This window comes from Podarcis melisellensis, assembly GCF_964234715.1.
Source record: "Podarcis melisellensis genome assembly, chromosome: 10".
Taxonomy (NCBI): domain Eukaryota; kingdom Metazoa; phylum Chordata; class Lepidosauria; order Squamata; family Lacertidae; genus Podarcis; species Podarcis melisellensis.
In genome coordinates, this window is record NC_138542.1 from 65,434,963 (window position 1) to 65,457,145 (window position 22,183).

Genomic DNA, 22,183 nt, shown 5'->3' on the forward strand with positions numbered 1-22,183 from the left:
TGTTCCGAGAAGCATTAGGAGAATGGCTCGGTTTTGCAGATTTTCAAACATCGTTCAACCTTTGCCACAAGTTAATAACTCTCAATTACCTGAGCCCATTTCAGGCAAATTAAGAGCACTTGTCTGGAACTAGGCCACACTGTCTCAGTGCCGCCGGACCACGCATCAGTGAGGGCGGAAGTTGATGAGGGAAGTGAATAGTCTGGTCAAGTAATCTCACTGATTGGTTTTGTGCCTGCTTGGAAAGGGAATAACTGGATAGGGAGAAAAGGCCATCATCCTCTTTGGGAAGCATTTCAAAACTGCTTCTTGGCCAAGGAATGGCACATTTCCCTCCAAGGAAGCAAACAGAGTGTGTGTGAGAGAGTGAACAAATTTCTCTTTTGAGGAATGCACAGTGACTAAATCCAGCGAGTTTTCAATTTTTCCACCTTCCGGATCACCTTTCCCGCATCAACTTTGTCTGCTGACAAAGTTCTCAGACATTTGTCATGCAAGCTCTCGGTGTTGCAGAGGTTTTTGGGGAGTCCTCCTCAGCACTGCACATTCATATGAGCAGCAGAATAATCAATACTTCAGCACCAACTTGGTCCACTAAGCCTAATGCTGAGGAATCCCTAAACTTGTTAAGGAACCCCCAGATTCCCTACAACATAGTTAAAGATCAATGAAACCCAAGCAAGGTTTGGTATCATTAAAATGATCAAGCTTTGGATTCATGTATCAGACAATCGAGAGCAAGCGCAGAGCAAAGACATATTGGGATCTACTGGAAGATCACCAGATGATTCGCCGTAGATCGGCAAGGACTCCCAATTGTTTAACAAAAAGTAATCTGCCACTCACAACCAAATTAGGCTGCTAAGAGTCTCATGTTATTATTTAAAAGCATTGTAAGCTGCTTAATATATCTAGTTTAAAAGCCTCTAAGCATCTGTACGTAATTTGTAGTAACTCAGGTGTAGGTTTATATATGCCGCACCATCTCATTTGTGGCTTTTGGTGTGGAACAAGCAATTGACTCCATCCCTTGGGCCACTATTTTGCAGCTGGAGCCCCTGCTCTGTACCTGACTCTGGTTGGTGGACCTTGTGGTCTAATAACAAACAAAAATGTGGTTCTGGCAAGCTTGAAACCTGTGAGCATGTCTTTCCAGGGGAAGGCCGTATCTCAGTGGTATAAGATCTGCCTTGCATGTAAATGGTCCCAGTCATGGCTAGGGAAGAACCCTACTTGGAAATTCTGGATAGCTGCTGGCAGTCAGTGTAGACAGCACTGAGTTAGATGGGCCAGTGGTCTGACTTCTTGTGGTTCTGTGTTCCTATGCCTGAATTGGAGACACAAAGACCCATCAGGGTATCCTGTCTGAAGATTCGATGGATGTACGTACACACACAATAGATAAAATACTAATTAAATTATTTCTCTCTTATATTTCAATAAAAATACCCAAGGCAGTTACCAAGATACATTGCCACACACAACACACGTACAAATTCATCCCTCCAGGTAGAGCTGGGATAGAAAGGGCAGATCCATCCAGCTGCTGCGTGGAAAACAGCCTAAAAGGGTGTATTAGTATTTTGGTATAACAATGAAACTTCTCAGTGGATGGACGAGCTTGAGCAAAAATTGATCCGCGGTCTCTTTGGGTGCTGGCAACTAATGCATGCCAACTAAAGATAGACTGCTGCTATTAATGCAGCGTCAGGGCACGTGTTGAGCTCTCATCCTTTGAAATGCTGTCAGCGGGTTAAATGACGGAGCCTTTTTAATATCAATTAATTGACAAATGGCAGGCTTACCACTGACATCGTGAGTCATGCTCAACCGGCACAAGTGGAAAGCTCCCCAGGCAATTATGGTAAAATGGCAGCTGCAAAGGTAATGTCTGATGCACAGATACACAGAATCCTTCTCATCTGTTAAGTTCGTAGAGAATCAGGCATCAGCTAAGCACAAGGGCTGAAGAGTATGTAAAAGGACGGGGAGGAAACCAGGTTTGGTTCACATTATGTGAACAGGATTCGCACTTCCTGAAATAATTCGAATGCCGAAAAGCAGCTATCATTTGAAATTCACGCACCTACGAATTTTGTAATGCAGCTCCCCACCTTCCCAAAAAATTGTATAGAAATGGGTGCATTGGGGAATGGGTGTGCAAAAATGCCAATATTAGTGAGGATAACATACAGAATGCATATTAGGGAAAACTGCTTGCAAAATTGTTTCAATTAGGCAAACTTACACACAAAGGTAGAAACATACACTAAAACGATGATGCATTTTTGTAAGATTTTTTCTTTTTCTTTTTGCAAGCAAACTGATGCAGAAATGTAGAAAAATGAGAGACCTGAAACTGACAGATCCACCCATCTTTAATAATATGGCAGGGTTCCTAAGCGCCACTGTAACATGTTTTCAAAAACCTACCTCCAAGCAAACATAGTTGTGCTAATGATTATTATTAACCACCAAATCTCCATATAGAACCCCCCCCCCCCGTATTTCAAATACTTCACATACATTATCCAAGAATTGATTACAAAAAATTCTGGAATGCAGACACAACGCTTTAGCCATTGGCTGACTCTTCAACTGCAAGTCCAGTGAGCCATCGGTGTTTGTGCTGAAAAAATGGGACATTGTTTGAAACACCAGAGGTCAACATCCTCTCACTAGCCAGCCATGAGATGTTTCAGCAGTAGTAGCCATCACCTGGCATTATCACTTTAAGAATACACAGGTGGCCCAGCCTTGAGCATCACCCAGTCTAGGTACTTGTGGCCCTTTCCAATGTATAAATGAAGCTCATGGATCAACAGACTTGCTCAGCGTTTTCAACAGAGGGTATGCTTCCATGAACCCGCAAAGCTTTCAGAGAACTGCCGATGGCAATAATTAAGAATATGCAAAACAAGATGAAACAATGCTCAGATACAGCAACAGGAGATCCCTTCATCTGTCCAAGACATGGCTTTCTGTTAGGTGGAGGTTGGAGGGGCAAGGAAAACAGCAGGCATGACCTATTGGCAGATAGGAACCTGATTTATACTGAATTTGCCTGTTGATCCAGCTAGTTTAGTGTTGTTCACACTGACTGACAGCTGGTCTCCAGGGTTTCAGCCAGGGAACTACAAAAAGCAGAAGTTCTACCACTATGGTTCTTCCTAAGAAGCCTACTTGGTGAATACAAAGGCTGCCACTGCAACTTGGTCCTGTAGCTAAGGCTGAACTCCCTTCCCTTGACATTTAGGAACATAGGAAGCTGTCTGATACTGAGTCAGACCACGATCCATCTGCCAGTCTTCTCTGGTTGGCAACGGCCCTCCAGGGTTTCAGACAGAGGACGTTCTCAGCCCCATTTGGAGCTGTCATGGATTGATCATGTGACATCCTGCACACAAAGAAGATAACGCTACCACTGAGTTGCAACATTTCCATGAGGTCACCAGCTCCAGATTCGTAGCAGGCTTGTTATCCAGCTAGTTATGGGCACGCAAGGATAGCAGGCAATCTCTCTGCAAAACGGGCTGACCTGGGCATTCGCTGGAATACGGTGTGTTTAAGGCTGAGCGTAAAACAAAAGTTGCTTCCCAATGACATTTTAAATGCCAGGCAATCATATTGCCTCTGTTATAATTTCAACGTTATTATCTGAAGGGGCTCAAGCTGTGAAGAAAACAGATATGCTGCCAAGGAGAAGCACATTTCTATGATATATGCTAGCATTGTGAGGAGGAATTGATTGTCAAAACGGCATCCTCCAGAGTGAGCTATGAGAGAAGGACAAAGGTCTAGGCTTAGCAGCAGTAAAACCAACCGGAGGACCACACTGAACACCCGTCAACACCATTCACAGGAGATACAGAATGGGTGGAGGGAGCCAAAGGCAATCAAAGCATTGGAGAACATTCTTAAAATCTTGAGTAGGAAAACAGGAAGCCGTCTCGGGGCTTGGGATCCATCTAGCTCAGTATTGTCTTTTCAGGGCGCTTGAGTGATTTGATCTTTGCAAATCCCAGTACAAACTGCCTTGATTGGCACACACACACACACACCAGACTAACGGACAGATCAGAACTTAAGTTCCCCACCAGCCTTTGCACTTTGGGAATGCTCTGAGCTGAAATGCACATCTCAAAATATGTTTTTACAGGTGTGTTTTGAGAGAAAATGCATTTAGAACCTCATACTCTCAGGAGGGACGTTTAGAGACGTGCATTTAAAAACAAATTTAAATGTGAAATTCCATCCTTTTTTATTTTAAGGGATTCAGATTAACATGGAACTGGGTTGGAACAGACTTATGGGTAAACATAGACCAGGAATAGATGGATGTGCCTCCACTATTGCTTTCGATGACTGGCAACAGTTCTCCAGGGTTTCAGAAAAAGGTGGTTTTTAGCATTATCTAGAAAGACCAGGGATTAAACTTTGTAGGTTTTTCGGATACATTATGTGTGCACCCACTGAGCTGGGGGGCCTTCCCAAGAGAAAGGGAGCATTTGACATCAGAAGTTAGATTTTTTTTCAGGAAATTATTTGGTCTCCCTTCACATGCGAAAATTGAGCTTGGGAGTGTGGGCAAAGCAATTAAAGGCTGATGATTCTAAATAGGAACAATTATTCCAGAATTACTTTAGAGCATCACTTTTATTGCTCCAATTAGTTTTTATTTTCCAAAGAGATTCTCTCGTGTTGGCATTCCTTTCCCCCCCAGTGAGTTGCCTCTCCTTTCTTCTTCCCCAAGAGCTAATTCTCTCCCTGCAAAATCTGGACTTCGCTCTTTCCCCAAAACCTCCTGCCACCAAACACACATAACCATGTCAGAAGAGATGGTTATGTTTTTTGCAACAATAAGTGATTCAATCCCAAAACAGCACCACAAGGAAAGGAATTAGTCGGGCTAAAAAAATTCTCCCACTCTGCCATTCATACACAATTTCCGAGTTGCTGTTGTTGCTATTATTTAAAGAACATGTGGGATTAATTATGAAACTTGATTGCCTTAGCCAAAATTACTACAAAATACTAAGACAATTAAAATACACCGAAACCCATTTTGAAATGTTTAGGAGAATGTCTTTTCTCTCTCCAATGGAAGCAAAATAAATAAATCATATTAGTCACTGGGTTTTAGTTTGGGTGACAAGAAACAAATAAGCGAACAATGAAAATGTGTGAGATTAAAGGAAGATATATCACATCTGATAGAGAGAAACTGGTATGTTGAAAAAGCAGTGTGATATCACTATTATTAATAAACTTTAAAAAATACATCTCCTGCATGTTGAATAAGCACCATCTTCATTTTATCTCATACATTCACATTTGGAGTGGGGTGTTCTTTTCAATCGGATTAGAACCCCGCAATTGATTCAATTTGTTTTTGGTTTACACAATGCCAATAATAATAATAATAATAATAATAATAATAATAATAATAATAATACTTTAAAATCTAGGCATTGTACAAAGTAAAAATAAGATCATGGACTTTATACTATCTAACAATAGCTGTAAAGATGAGCAGGGAAGGCGAATATATTGGATCCCCCTGCCCGCAGCTTAATTTACCATGTGTATCACTGAAAATCCTTATTCAGTTTTGAAGCTTTTAATCTTCATTCAAGGTTCTTTTTATTACTCCTCCTTCCTTAGGCTTTTCATCAATGGCTGCCAAAGGAATCGGAACAGAGCAACTTACAATGAACTATCAACGTGGAACAATTTAAAATGATACAGCCAGCCGGATCAATGCTAGAACTGTCTGCCAAAATACGAACATACGATAAGGAAACAGCATCAAACAACAGCTGATAACAAGGTACACAGTTTCTCACTGGCAATAGGTGCTGAGCACTCTCTCTCTCTCTCTCTCTCTCTCTCTCTCTCTCTCTCTCTCTCTCTTTGGGGGGGAGGTTTCCAGGTCTTTTTATAATGCATGTTTTGTGATTTAGTATTTTTCAATGCAGTTGAGCATTTTCTCTTGTGAGGCAATTGAAAAAACATGGGTGCCTCCCCGGCTGAATTTCTACCAGACTCTGTGCCCCCCTCAGAAAGGGCGCTAAACAGACAATGAAACCCTGTATAGATTAAATTCTTTAGTACACTGAATATCTTAAAAGAAAAATACACCAGCTCTTCAAATATATCATCAACCACCACATAATTAACACATTGGCATACATGTGAGAAAATTTGACTCATCTCAGAGATGAGGGAGATAATTCAAAGACTAATTTTAATGGATAACTCATGGCGCTTTTCTGTGGCTCCCAATCAGTTGCACGTGATTATATTCTTGAGTCATTAAAACATAAAACTCAAATTTAGTTGGTGTCTGTGGCACTCAGATCTGGTCAGTGAGTAGGCAAAAAAAGGAGCGCAATGGAATCCAAAGTGATAAGCAGAGTTGATAGACTGCCGCATCAGGATGTAAGAGCACAGTGTCCAAAATGAGCAACCGTGCTCATATTAATATAATCGATAATCACTCTAAGCCAAACCTGTAGGTGAACTCCAATGCAGATACAGGACTCTCTGGAACCCATAATGCACTGTTCATTTGAACAGGAACAACAGATCCATGCGTGCAAAGGAATGTTTATAGGGACTTCTGGCCTCCACTGAACTTAATGAGTAGCCCTTCTGCAAAATCTCTTGAATTACTTCATCTCTTGAGCAGTCCAAACATTTCCTTAGTATTGTAGTAAGGGTTAGCTTTCTACCTAGTGCTCAGGACTCAGATATTTCAATACAGAAAACGATGCTTTATGGTACACGAGGGATGCTGTACCATACATTTTGGGGTGGCTCTTATAAACCATGCTCACTCTGATCCAGAGATTTGCTATCAAGAGGTCCAGAGAACACACGATGTTCCCTGAAAGAATTCAGGTTTGCTCCACTTACAGGAGGAAGCTACTAAGACCTTTGTGATCAAGGATATTCTTCCTCCATTCCTCCAAAAGGCAGGAGGTCACATGGTCTTAGATTGGAGTGAGTAAGCACAGAGCGATTTGATGATGAAGCTTGGTTTGCTTACAATGGTATAACAATCCAAAGACAGCGATGGAGACAAAGCTGATAAGTGTGTGGTCATAGGAACCTCTATGCTATCAGAGGTAAGGACAGGCAATTTTATTAGCTGTGATATACTCCTGGCCCAGGAGAAGGAAATCAGCAGGTAGGGCAGCCACAACATTTGAGACACCCCTCAGCCAAAGTGCACCCAATGGAATATCTTAGCCCGGGAAAGGTAAACAGAGAATTCTCTGAGCTTTGTAGGTGCTCATGTGAAGTCAGAATGGTGAGTGTGTGTGTGCTGTTGCCTGTTGTGGTGCCCTGGCTAATACCTCAATGTACCACCCTCTGGACTTAGCTTCTTGGTTCTTCTACACCATTGGCAACTGCCACGGGGAGATAAGGCAATGCATCACATTTTATGCGACTGAAAAATAGAGCCAGACGAAGTCCGCAAAGGGCACAACAAGGAAATGAACCATCTACGCCACCTCTTAATATCAGCTGGGATCACCAGCAGCTACCCTCCATGGGTTTGGTTAATGGCAATTTTTTTTATTATGGAATTCCAGAAGGAAGTACTACAGGACTTTCTTGCCCTACTCATCTTGCCCAGGCTGTGGCGGTATCTACATCAGTACAAGTGACTGAATACTTACACTTTCAGTGTCAGCTTAGCCTATAAAAGTAATACGCACCATGCATTTGGTATAGCACCCAATTCAAATGTTATTATCTTAAGAGTAATAAGAAACCAATCCACAAATGTGTGTGTGTGTGTGTGTGTGTTTTGGGAGGGAGGATAGCCACTGCTTTCTTGTTGATTATTGGAGTCATAAATAAAGCTTAAAAGAGTTATAATATGTATTTCAAACCGGCAATGTTTAAAGATTACGCAGAGCCAAAATTATATGCAGTAGCTTTCATGAACATTGGAATATCTTATGATAGTCGTTCTTCCCTAGGCAAACAAAAGAACCTTCAAAAAAATAAAGAAAATGACATTTTCTAACAGTTTAGGAGAGACAAAAAACTGACAACCCTTTTCCATCTACATTATTTAATCCTTGCTAAAGACAGCACTGGTTGTTCTCACCTAGGATGTAAAATTAAGGGTTGGGCAACAACCCACTGACCATGCTATTGGGCTCGTTCCCATTCATTTCAGTAGGGATTTGAAGGGAGAGAACTTCCTTGTGGATTGTGCCCTTTGCCGAAACTTTTGAGCCGCTCACCCAACAGGCAACGAGAGAAAGATTAAACGGGTTCCCAGGCTTGTGGCGTCGCTTCGGGCATCTGGGATGGGCGGCCTAAAAGGGCAACATGCTTGTATGACAAACGGCTCTTCATGGGCAATCAAGCTGTACAACCGTTCATTCATCAGCGCTGATGAATCCAAGGGCTTCCCAAAGAGAATTATACACAAACCGAACCAATTGCATCTTTGGCAGGGGGTGGGAGAGAGACAGAGACTGTAATGATGCAATTGTTTTCCGCTCTCGAGAAAGTGCAAGGTCATATATCCTTATTTAAAGACTGGACACCCCCTACTAGTCTTCCTCCAGCCCCAGCTGTAGCCAGCAAACTATTCTTTATTAATTGTGCATACAGGACATGTGCCATCCCTGGAAAGCATCAATCTTTATAGCTGCTTGGACCATCCACTAAGTTACATTTCTGCATTGTGATGAGATCTCATAACATGATTGCTAAGGCAGACTGTATACAAGAGTTACTGCTGATACAGCTCGTGTTCTTTAATGGAGGGGAGGGGGGAAACCCAGAGTGAATACAAAGCTATTTATCAAAGCCTTTTAAAATATAATTCTGCATCGTTTTCAAACAGAGGCATAGTACTTTTTTAAAAAAAGAGAGAATTATGGGCTTCCCCTCGCCCCACAACTCCAGAAGGCAAGATTCTGAAGGAACAATTTTACACGATTCTCATCCTTCAATGGGTGAGTTGAGGAAGTATTTCCATAAACTTAAGTGACAGCCAAAACACCACCAGATTCAGGTAATAGAACCCTGGTGTTCCAAGATGGTTATCAGCAATATCTTTTCTGACTGATTTGGAGGGGAAGCAGTAAGAATGTATAAAGCTGAGAGGAACACAAGCGGACATTTGTGCATTGACAGATCTTCTCAAAAACTATTTGAGAGTGTCAACTTGGCACTCTCCTGGGCGAAGGATGGGTAACATAACAGCAACAAAACAAAACAAGCAACTGTAGCACATACCATTGAGGCTCCGAGTCAAGCGAAATGGTCGATTTCGGAAACTCACCATTCCCAACAACAGACACCATGTTCTAAATTTAGGATTATCCGAAACTGGACTGTGGAAGGCATCAACGACGCATGTGTATTATGCACAATGCATATGACAGAGAGGCTCACCCATACTAAATATGACACCCCCACCTCGGCAACACATTAATCCTCAGCAGCTGAAACAGATGGCTATTTCATGAATAGTTCATCTCAAACGCTCCATCGGCTAAGAAATCTACAGCCCCAAGAGAAAAATTACCGGGGAGGTGGGTGGGGCGGAACTAGGTGCAACAACTTTGAATGAATTCATAATATGGCCGGCACCAGACTATATGGGAAGGAAGTGGATTTCCATTCCTTTTTCTTTTTTAAAAAAATGATAGTTTTGAAGACCATGTACAAAGTTTTATTCAAACTTCTACCTTGCGCACACTTTCCACTAAAGAGACGTACCACGTAGCCAGTGCTGCAATCTCATTTCCTCCCTTTTCATTATATAAATCCAGCATGGTCATATTCTTGTTTGCAAAGTTCGGCGTGATCCTATCATTCTTATTTCAGATGGGATTAATTTTGTTTTCCAGGAATGACGTTACGTTAGGGTCCAGATTTACTCTGTTGAATTTTTGTCTTTCTTTCCTAGAGAACCCAAAATACACTTTCTTTTCCTTTCCTGATGTCAGGCAATGATAGAGCAACTGGAACTTTAAAGATCAAGTGGCAAGGCTGAAAATTAACCAAATCTGTTTCCCTTCATGAAAATCTAGCATGCACATTGTCCAATCAATCTCTCTAGCCTTTCCATCCCTGTATACAAGAATAATCTTCCTAATAATTAACACTAAATTTATCATGCATCCGCCAACACGGGCAAAATTGTCCGTTTTAATTTCCTTCGTGCTCTGTCACAAAAACTGACCACATTTTCCCACATATCCAAACAGTCTGCATCTGTGGCTAATTTATTTTTAAGTGCATTTTCTTTCTTAATCTGAGCAGGTTGCGCCTTACCCCCCCTGAACAAGTTGAGATTTCTAAGCAGGAGGCAAAATATCTGTATAGGAATTTCCACTGGATGTGAAGAGTGTGCCTTTCTTAAAAATAAAATAAAACAAAACCCTGCAAGGCTCGGCACTGCATTTCCCCACATTAAATAAACAGAATATAAATCATACTTATCGGCTCCCTGCTCTACAGCTACCATTAGCCGCCCCCCAGTTTCCCTGATAGAGAATGTTGCAGATCAAACACAACGAAGGGTGTGGGGGGATGAGTGCAAGAAAACACACACACACAGACCCATACATTAGAGACCACAAAAGAATTTTCAAGTGACGAGAGAGAGAGGGAATAAATCCTTACTCTGCTACACAGACACTTCTAGCAGCAAGTCGGTAGCCTCAGAGAGAGAGAGAGAGAGAGAAAGGGAGGGAGAAATCCAGGGCTTTTGTTTATACCATCAAAACCCTCCAGGGGAAAAAAGCTCACAAAATACAACCATCTAGAATCTCGGGAACTGGCTCGGTCTGAGGTTCGGATGCTGCCGGGCAGCTGAGTCGGTACTTACATTCTGTCGGAAACTAGCAAGCGGCTATCAACCATCATCTCCGGTAGAAAATCCAGCTTGAATGAAGAAGTCATCTTCTTCTTCTTCTCCTTCTTCTTTTTCTTTTTCTTCTTCTTCTTCTTCTTCCTCTTCCCTTTCCTCCTATGCACACCGTTCTGGTCTGGCAAATAAGAATGTTCCTCTTGCTTGTCTGATTCAACAACTGCACTGGCCAAGAGACAGGCAAGGACAGGTGCGGGAGGCCTCCCGAAGGCAGCAGTCAGAGTCGGCAGTTGTCACATTCTCTCCCCCTCTTGTTTTCCTCCAATCCCCTCTGAAATCTACTGCTGAGGCAACTGTCTATAGAGCGCCAGGTGCTGAAAACGGGGGGCGGAGCCACTTCCCCACTGCAGCTAGAATTTAACCCCTGCAAACCCGGGAAGAGAGCCTCGGCAAAGAGCTGGACGATGCATGCTCGAAATTGTGGACAGGCTCGATTTGTTTTAAAGGAGGTTTTCTTTTGGGGGGTGGGGTGGGGGGTGGGAGAGAAAAGGCAGCCTCTCTCAAACGCATAAGGAATCAGTTTCTGGATTTCCAAACCGCTTTTGTTTAACTCACTCAGGATCCTGCTAAACTGCTTGTTGTGGCGACGATAAAAAGAGTTTTGGAAGGGTTTACAAAACAAGAACCGCCACAAAAAATATTTCCCTGTTGAACCCAAGGTCTGTTTATTTGGGCCTCATCCAACTTCTATTGGTTTCTCTGCACTCTGCAAAGCAGAAGCAAATTGCATTTAAAATAACCCTCATTTTTGCGGGGCGAAGAAACAATCTGTTAACAAATTCATAAAATTAGCTTTGGGGGGCTGAATGGGCTAAAGTGTTTGGCTCCTTGCTTCTTTATCCAAGGAGATCGATAGACAAATAGACAGATAGATAGATTATAGAAAGATGGATAGATAATAAAAACGCAAACATGGAAAGGTGATTAATCGCCCGATGGCTGATATTCTCAGGAACTCTCATAAACCTTTTAGAATAAAGCCCTTTCTGATATCTGAGAATATTTATTTTACAACATCCATAATGAACCCAGATGGGGTTATGGGGAGAAGGGGAAGAAATCATTTCATGGGTGGGGGGAAACTTGCACTATGAAACCAAAGCAGTCAGGACTATGTGGAAAAGAGAGAGAAAGAGAAAATAAAGACCCTCTCATATTTTATGTATTTATGGCTCTGTGTCCAATGGGCTAAAATGCCGATTGAGGAACTGATACCAATCCCCTAGGAATTTGAAGTATGAAGTAGCCCTACACCAGTCACTATAACAAATGAGGCACTTTTACAATAAGGCAGTAAATGTTTCAAGGCAGATGTCACCCTCATTCACATGAGTTCAGCAGAACTAACTTTATGCAATAAAAAGCACACTTCTCATTTTCATCAAACAACTGTACATTGATTCAGGGACCTCAGTGCTCTGTTCAAAAGACTTGAAACTGATCATGAGGCTATGCAAAAACTTCAGAAGGAGCAATTTCTTCCTGCTGGGAAATATCCAATTATGACATTCTGTTTGCACAACCGATCCACTTGTGCAAAAAGGACTTCTTTTCCTTCCCCTCCCCTCCGAAACCCATGTGCCCCCAAAATCTGCTCTGGGAGAAACTGAGGGAGAATGGGGAGCTGGAGAGGGTGAGAAAAAGAAGGGGCTCTTGGTGAGATGCTGGATCTCATCCACTATTTCCTTCCTTTTTATCAGTTAGTGCAGCACAGATCTTTAACATTTAATAATAATAATAATAGCGCTATCCAGAACTGTAGGAATTCAAGCTAAATCAAAACACAATATCGGCATCACTGCATTACTCTGCCCCAGCAAACAGATCTATACATTATGTATTAGATTTTCCACAGAATATTCTCCAATTTCTATATTAGCATCTTAACATGGCTGAATACAATTATCGGGGGGGGGGGAGGTGAATGACTTGCCAAACGTTCTGGTTATTTCTATGCCGTTTGGCACTTGTTTGTTTTGATGTGACAGAACAGCATCAGGTGTGATATCATGGCGGATGCCTAAATAAAAAGTCACGAGGATCGCCGCAGCCAATCCAATTGAATAGCAGTGAGGGCAAATGAGGCCGAGGACAGTGAGAGCAAAGGAGGAGGCAGAGCAGAAAGGAACACAGAAGAAGTGAGGGGAACAAAAGGGACCGAGCGGCTCTGAAAAATACAAGTGTCTGCATGAGTATTAGTTGCTGAAATGAAAGCAGATACAAAACTAGGTCAGTCGTTTTAGCAGAGCCTGTAAAATATATTAGAATATATTTATATACCCATGTGCAAACACACACACACGCACACATTAATTTTATTTTTCAAAACTTGTATGCCGCTTAACTGTAAATGAAACCTCTAAGCCAGGGGTAAGCAACCCAAGGTCCGCGGGCCACAAGTGGTCCACGAGGTCGTTTAACCGGCCCATGAGCCACCCCAGAACTGAGCCGCCAACTTGGCAAGTCCCTGCGTGCTGCGCTAAACCAACGTGGTGCAGGGACTCGCTTCCACAGCACCGGAAATCGCATCTGTGCATGCACAGAAAATGAAAATTGTATCTGCGCAGATGCAGACGCAGGAAATCGCGGGCGCTTACGCACCTGCACAATCCAGTCCACAAAGGGATCTCTGCTGGAGTGAACCAGCCCAGGAGAGGTAAACCTTGCCGCCCCCTGCTCTAAGCGGTATAAAATATACATTAAAATTATTAATAAACTCAGCGTTAAAAACAAGTTTGTGAAAAAGCAGAATGAGTAAGATTGACATCTAGAGTTCTATACAGTAAGAGGAAAGAACATATTAAAAACACACATCTGCTTTACATGTCTCGGTGGGCTGCCCAAGGAGATAAGTTTTTGGTGGGTGTTGAAAAAAATGCAGTGTAGGTGTCTGCCTAAAGTCAATGGGCAGGGAGTTCCACAGTTTAGGAGCTGGCATACCAAGAGATAAGTTCCTCACAAATGCCAAATGGATGTTATGTGACACTTGTAATACATATGTAGGTATGTACACCATAGGTCAACTCAGAACTACAGTGGTACCTTGCAAGACGAATGCCTCGTAAGACGAAAAACTCGCAAGACAAATTTCCCTATGGGCTTGCTTCGCAAGACGAAAACGTCTTGTGAGTTTGTTTCCTTTTTCTTAAAACCGTTAATACCAGGGTGCATCCGTGCTTCGCAAGACGAAAAATTCGCAAGACGAAAAAACTCGCAGAACGAATTAATTTCGTCTTGCGAGGTACCACTGTAATTAAATATATGTTGACCTCTTAGTGCAACTATACAGTCTTCAAAGTATCAGCTTTAGCAATGGCTGAAGATGGAGCAACACAGATGTTGGAAGAGGCTTGTTCTCTGTTGCTCCAGAAGGCAGAGCTAGAAGCAATGGTTAGAAATGGCAAAATAGCAGATTTCAGCTAAACACGGGGAGAAAATTCCTAACAGCAAGAGCTGTTGGGCAGAATGAGGAACAGAGACTGCCTCCGGAGGTGGGTGGCCAGTCCTTCACTACAGGCTAGACAGCCATCTGCCAAGGATGCTCTAGTTGCAACAGTGAGGTCCCCCAATGAAACACTTGAACATTACTGATGGTACTGGCAGGCCACGTAATGATTTTCCTGCCTGCTACGGTAGTTGTGCTGTGAACAATGCTGCGTGATATTCAATTGCATGTTTATTGCTTCTCTAATTTCTCACGTTCCATTTTATTGCATTACAACTTGCATTTTAAATGACAGAAGCAATAAAAAAATACAGTTACAATCAACGTGAATATTTAATACAGGCATGCCGCAGAGCCCCTGAAGGAAGCTCTCAGGCCACTGGTGGTCCATGGTGGATCCCAGTTTGGGAAGCCTAGATCCAGGTCACCTCCCAAGATCCTTTCCAACTCCAGAATTCTTGGTTTGTTTCTATTCCTCTCTTTCGCCCTCTTCTAAATATGTGTAGTGCAGTGGGAACTAAGCAGTGATAAGATCCATGCTGCTCCTATCAAAAGTTAAAATGTGAGCTACTTCGCCCTGTTTTGTTTATCCACATTGCACCAAAGAACCTGCGGCTCCACAAAATATTGCAGGAACGAAAGACAGGTTGCTCCAAGGAGCTTACAATATGAATTTTGTCAGTGTGAAAAACAGCAATGTGGGGAGTGGGTAAGGGAAGGAACTGCCAAGGGTATCAGCAGTGGCTGTGGAAGCTGCTTGTGCACCTGGGGAGACGTGCCCAGGGGCGGGACGAACCCTCCATAGGGGTGGGGCGCACTGCAGGGCCTCTGGAGTCTGCCTGCCTCCTCCCACTCAGCTGCCCTACAGCTGGGGGGGGAGGCAGTGGGCGGACCGTTTGGGCAGCGCGGAGCCTATGCGTGCTCAAACCACTGCCTCTCTACCAGGAGAGACACATGGCTTGGATGTGCTGCAGGCCTCACGGTAAGTGCCGCCCGGAATTTTGTCACCCCCCTACCCGGGGTGACCCACACCCACCGCACCCCCTTCCTCCGCCCCTGGGTAGCAGCGTTAGAGAATCTGCCTTGCATGCAAAAGGTCCCAGGTTCATGTTAGGATATAGTTCCGTTCCACCTTAAAAGGGTCAGGCATGACTGTTGTGTATCACATGCCTGTTTACTTCCAGCACAGTCTGCTGGGAACTTCCGCTGTATGTTGCTTTTGCTATACTGCTGTTTGGCTGGACGCGAAGGGAAGCAGACATGTTTTCCTCTGTTCCTGAACTATGCTGAATAAAATGCTGTATACAGTGGTACCTCGGGTTAAGTACTTAATTCGTTCCGGAGGTCCGTTCTTAACCTGAAACTGTTCTTAACCTGAAGCACCACATTAGCTAATGGGGCCTCCTGCTGCTGTCACGCCACTGGAGCATGATTTCTGTTCTTAACCTGAAGCACTATTTCTGGGTTAGCGGAATCTGTAACCTGAAGCGTATGTAACCTGGAACGTATGTAACCTGAGGTACCACTGTATACTGCTTGCACATTTCTCAGTCTGCCTCTTCTGCTGTGAGAAGATTTACACACTCTGCTGATAGAGCGTGCACGGGTCTCTAAATGTATCTGAGGCTCGTGTTGCTAATTGATGCTGTTCCAAGGGAGATGGTCTGCTGGCCGGTGGCTGGAGCTAGCTGGGGGCCTGCCTGATGCGCCCATCTCCCCGGCAGTATCCCAACAGTTCAATCCCGGGCATCTCCACATAGAGCTGACAGGAACCCCTGTCTGGAACCTGCAAGTCAGTGTAGACAATGCTAAGCTAACAGACCAATGTTTTGATTCAGCTGCCTAAGCAAGCCTGCAACGTTCCAAGGGTTAGCCATTGCTGATATGACAACCTAGACAGGCTAATTCATCCTAGTTGGCTGTGAAAAATATTCCTACAAGCTGATACACACAGTACATGTTGCCCACTTCATTTCACTATTGAGAGATAACTGCTACAGATCTCTCTCATAACTCACAATCTTCCAGCGGTAGTCAGGTGGAATCCAAATCTCTAGTGCAAGAGATGGAAACTATCCTTGTTAACAACTAGTACCTAAACATCGCTCATCATGTGCTGGTTCCCTAATCTGAAGTGTCCTAGGGTCATATTTCTGATTTTTTCCCCTACAGTCATATTTATGCATCATTTCCTGGGGAAAGGACCTTCTATACCCCAGCCTGAAATTGCTGTGGCGGTCACATGCTCGTAGCAATGCTCGTTTGCTTGCCTTATGAATTGAGAAACACAAAATGTTTATCAAAAAGATCCATCAGATATACACACAATATACAACAGATTTCTATGCACATTCGTATGTGGGTTCTGACCAGTGGGAATAGGCGAGCCTGCCAATTTTCATTTCCCTCCATTTCTCATTTTTCCTATCTTAAAGTTCAGTTAGCCACGTCTCCACATCAGTTTCTGATTTTCAGTCCTCATGAACATCCAACAGCGCATTAGTAAAATATGCATTTTTATGAACATTGCGCCTGGTATACGTCTTTTGGTGCACATTATTTGGCTGGAAAACTGAGAAATTCAGAGAAATGTGGCATTTGAAGGATGCCCGTGCTTCAGTTTGAACATTGTTTTAGAAAGGTCTAATTAGGTAATCATGTCATTAAATGCAAACACAATCGAATTTCTTCCCCAACCATAGCCCTACCTAAATATGAGTTCTTGTGCATCTTCCCGCTGCTACTCAATCAGCATGTTATGTTTTGTGGGCAAATCCCTACACATACAAAACTAGCAGACAATGAAGAAGTCTAAGCTCTTCTCCCCGAACACTAGGTTAATTTCATATATGCTACAGCTATTTATATGGAGGAACAGCCAATTGTGCCTTGCCCCAGCTTATTCATTTCATGTTTCACATTATTTTAGAGAAGGTGAGGAACCTGTGACTATCTAACACAGGCACAGGCAAACTCAGCCCTCCAGATGTTTTGGGACTACAACTCCCATCACCCCTAGCTAACAGGACCAGTGGTCAGGGATGATGGGAGTTGTAGTCCCAAAACATCTGGAAGGCCGAGTTTGCCTATGCCTGATCTAAAAGTTGTTGAAGTCCCACTCCCATCAGCTCCAGCCAGCATGACCAATGGTCAAGTGGTTGATGGGAGTTGTAGTCCAACAACATCAAAAGATTCTGTACCCATGATTTATAAATCTGCAAGCAAGTCCTTTCCTTAGTCTTACATCTTTATGGCTAATATTCTTTCAACACAATCTCATGCATATTTTATCGGAAGCAAGCACCACCTGGTTCAATGGGTCTTACTGCCCACTGAGTACTGTTGAGTGTAGTTAGGACTGCTGTCCTAGGCCTATGCAGACTTAAAGGGGAGTAAACCTCACTGAATCCAGTGGCTAATTTAGCACCACTCTATTTTGCCTTGGGCAGACTGCAGCTGGAAGTACTGTGTCCGGTTCTGGGCACCACATTTTTAGAAGGGAAATTGATAATCTGAAACATGTGCAGAGGAGGGCGATCAAGATGATCAAGGGTCTGGAAATGAAGACTTATGAGGAACGGGACGGAGTTGGGTATGTTTAGCCTTAGATAAGAGACTAAGAGGAGATATGATAGCCATCTTAAAACATCTAAGGGGCTTTCACATGAAAGATGGCGCACACTTGTTTTAGGACCCAAAGCAATGACTTCAAGTGACAAGAAAGGAGATTCTGACAACACATCAGGAAGAACTTTTTGGCAGCAAGAAATGTTTGACAGTGGAATGGACTCCAACAAGAGGTTGGAGGCATATAAGCAGAGACTGGAAGGCCATCTGCCAAGGATGCTTTAGTTGAGATTCCTGCATTTTCAGTGGCTTGGACTAGAGGACCCTCAGGGTCCCTTCCAACTCTACAGTTCTACTCTTCCAGGTAAACATACATAGGGCTCTGTTGTTAGAATAACTACTTCTTCTTGCAGCAATAAGAATGAAGAATCCTAATTCATACACAGTGCCTCTTTCAAATGAAACATTCTTGGTGTGCTCACCCAAAACGTACAGTTCTCTTTCTCTTGGCAAATAGACCTTCTGTTATTAAAAAAACAAACAATCAAGCTATCTTTCTGCATATTTTCAGCATGCCGTGGTATATCTAGTTCCCAAAAGTGTTAAATTAACCCAGCATATGCAGTATGGGCATAAGATGAAGTTTAAACCTAGTGAAGAAAAATCCAGCATATGCTACAAAGGGTCACTCGATTTTGTACCAGAACAAGGCAGATACTATCCTTCCAAGGGAAAAAGCCATGCCTAGAGGAGATGCCGCAATACAGCTGCATTAAACCCAGTGCATGCCCTCCAACATTTGTCAGATGTGATTAGGTCTACTTTTGTTCTATTTTATGTGAATAGAGTAGCAGTTCCTTTTAGTCAGAGGGGGAGTGGAGATTGCAGAATGAGCTGTTCCCTCGAGAATCTCGTTACTGGATTTCTATTTGCTTAGAATCTCCTTCCCTTTCGCTTACTGCAAAACCCCTGCAAAAGCAGCTTAGAAATCAAATAAAGAATGTATTACACACACAGCACATGCAATCATGAAGATCAATCAGCAGAAATTGCATAAAACAGCAGTAACTTCATTTTAAAAAATGGCAAAGATACTGCTGAGCCCAATCGCCTTCTAAATCTGGCCTGCAGACAGTCCGGGAATCAGTGTGTTTTTACATGAGTAGAATGTGTGCTTTTATATAAATGCATCTCTGGGTTATTTGTGGGGCATAGGAATTTGTTCACCCCTCCCCCAAAAAATATAGTCTGCCCCCCACAAGGTCTGAGGGACAGTGGACCGGACCCCTGCTGAAAAAGTTTGCTGACCCCTGAGCTAGATGGACTACTGGCTTGTTTCCTATGTCTGTAGAGCAAGTAGAAGGCATGTTTTGTACACACAAGATCCCAAGCTCAATCCATTCCAACTCCAGATTCCTGTTTGAACACCGGGAGAACCTCTACCAGTCAGTGCTGACCAGCTACACCTACTGAAGTGCCATCTTCTTCACAACTATGGAAGGTGCCGTCCTGTCATCCTTTTGCATCCTGCCACCCTGTTTGAGATTTTACTTTCTTGGGCTCTATGATCATTGCAGATGGTGACAGCAGTAGTGATGTATGGAAGTGAGAGCTGGACCATAAAGAAGGCTGATCGCCAAAGAATTGATGCTTTTGAATTATGGTGCTGGAGGAGACTCTTGAGAGTCCCATGGACTGCAAGAAGATCAAACCTATCCATTCTTAAGGAAATCAGCCCTGAGTGCTCACTGGAAGGACAGATCCTGAAGCTGAGGCTCCAATACTTTGGCCACCTCATGAGAAGAGAAGACTCCCTGGAAAAGACCCTGATGTTGGGAAAGATGGAGGGCACAAGGAGAAGGGGATGACAGAGGACGAGATGGTTGGACAGTGTTCTTGAAGCTACCAGCATGAGTCTGACCAAACTGCGGGAGGCAGTGGAAGACAGGAGTGCCTGGCGTGCTCTGGTCCATGGGGTCATGAAGAGTCGGACATGACTAAATGGCTAAACTACAACAACAACCCTGTTTGACCCTCCAACTGCACCCTGTTTCTACCCCACACCCTCAGTACAGATATTACAGCAAACCAAGTGGCACATATTAGATATACAGCAGCAGCTGGTATGGTCAGTGTAACTATATCTTGTACTCCGGAGAAGTGGGAAACTAGACCCAAACACCAAAGAGGCTTCTGATCCTCAAATTATGTGGCAAGCCGCTTTTGAAACCAAGCTGAGTTTCAGAAGCTGCTTTCTTTACGACACACAAGTCTGCTGCTTAGAGACAAAGGGAGAAATTCAAGACAGAACACTTCTGAATGCCATTGTGCCTGATTTAAACATTTCAGCAAAGCTATTTTCCCCTAGTGTACTGTAATGCATTTTTGTATGCTATTTTCATACAAAATATACATACTTCATTCCAGTATGCAATGTTGTACACACTCCTTGGGACGGAGAACTGCATTGCAAAATTTGGGGAAATGCACAGTACAATGGATTGCTATGTTTTGGTCCATGGATGCTTTCAAGAAGTGCAGATTAGGTAAAGGTAAAGGGACCCCTGACCATTAGGTCCAATCGTGACCAACTCTGGGGTTGCGGCGCTCATCTCGCTTTATTGGCCGAGGGAGCCGGCATTTGTCCGCAGACAGCTTCTGGGTCATGTGGCCAGCATGACAAAGCCGCTTCTGGCGAACCAGAGCAGCACACGGAAATGCCGTTTACCTTCCCGCCGGAGCAGTACCTATTTATCTACTTGCACTTTGATGTGCTTTCGAACTGCTAAGTTGGCAGAAGCAGGGACCGAGCAATGGGAGCTCACCCCGTCACGGGGATTCGAACCGCCGACCTTCTGATCAGCAAGTCTTAGGCTCTGTGGTTTAACCTACAGCGCCACCCGCGTCCCTTGGCATATTAGGTAGGTTCACCTTTAAATCTCCTTCCCCATCCCAAGGTTTAGCAAGCCATTATCCCAGCTTCATTGACACTTCTTGGTTTGTTTCTTCCACCTGTGCCCGAGGAGGAGCAACTGAACCCATGTTCTGCTTGTGCACAATAAACCATGGTTGGCAAGCAACTCAAAAAACACAAGAGCATCTCCTTGCTGGATCAGAATCAAGGTGCATCTTGTCTAGCAGCCACATGCGCAATACAGCCTTGAAGTTACCAGCGCACGAACTACAAAGCCTGCCTGCCCCTGTCCAGGACCAGATGTAGCTGAGGTGAACCAGACAATGCTAGCAGAAGGCAATCCAAGCCACAGAAGACACTTAAACCTTTAGTAATCAATAGGTGCCCAGGAGCACTCCCAAGCCTACCGTGGTTTATTGTTCAAGGAAAGCACAAGGTACCTGCTGCCTGATCCTGGTGTGTTTATTTTAATGACATGAAAAAATATGTGGGTGGGGGGGGGAACCCTAGTAAGTAGGCATAGTTTGAGGGCACATAAGGGTGGTCATGGAAGATTCCAGAAAAATCCTTTAACACTAATCTCTTGGCATTTGGTTTCTTTATCTCAGCGCACCCACCAAAGTATCTTGGAACAAATTTTGCAGGAGCGTGAGGGGAAAGGAATGTAGCAGGAGGGGGAGGGAAAAGTCATTACAACTTTCTCCAGATGGACGCCGCCACCTGATTTGTGATCAGAGGCCTCCACGGTGGTTAATCCAGCCTAGAGTAGAGGAGGATTAACATTCAATTTTCCCCCCTCAAAAAAATCAAGAAAAATATCTTGTGACTGCAGAAAGGGCAGCTTTTAGCACTCAGCAGCTGAAGGAGACAAGAGCGCAATGGAGACGAAGGAATGAAGACATTCGTTTAAATAAGAAGCCTGCATTGTGTCGTTTTAACCCTCTACAATCTTTCCATTCAGTTCCATATTTTTCTTCCTTCCTTTCTGTTTCTCTCTCTCTCTCTTTCGCCAGGAAATGGGGCGGGAGAAGGGGAAAATGATTCTGAGGCGTTTTGGTCCATTTTCCTCCCAAGGAAATAGGTCAGAAGCCTAGCTGCCTGGCCTTGTTTTCCAGAGGCCATTTCCGGGCCCAACAAAGGCCTTCTCAACTAGGGTAGGAATGAGCACGTGAACATGGCCGAAGGGGAAAACCTCCCTCCCTCCACAAACACGTAGCTGGAGAACCCCGTTGCAAATCAGCCGACGACGATTGGTGCCTTTGCTTCCTCCCCACGTGATGCAGATGCTGGAAAGGCGCTTTGCATTGTTTTGTTTCAAATGTATGGCATCTTGAAATATTTATTT

The 22,183-nt window shown here is 43.6% G+C and overlaps 1 protein-coding gene across 29 annotated transcripts in view; it reads right to left on the bottom strand.

Annotated features, from left to right (window-relative positions):
* The window catches only part of CELF2 (CUGBP Elav-like family member 2), a 518,056-nt gene that overhangs the window by 304,719 nt on the left and 191,154 nt on the right, over positions 1 to 22,183 (bottom strand). For 2 of the 29 annotated variants that reach the window (XM_081927081.1, XM_081927079.1), the window contains exon 1: positions 10,871 to 11,208. The exons of 23 other annotated variants lie outside the window; for them this stretch is intronic. In XM_081927081.1, coding sequence (XP_081783207.1) covers positions 10,871 to 10,944 — 74 coding nt within the window. In that variant the 5' untranslated portion in view covers positions 10,945 to 11,208. Of the gene's footprint in view, positions 1 to 9,270; positions 9,392 to 10,870; positions 11,219 to 22,183 lie in introns of those variants that run through there. 4 more of the 29 variants (XM_081927090.1, XM_081927084.1, XM_081927083.1 and 1 more) reach the window with 4 other exon arrangements.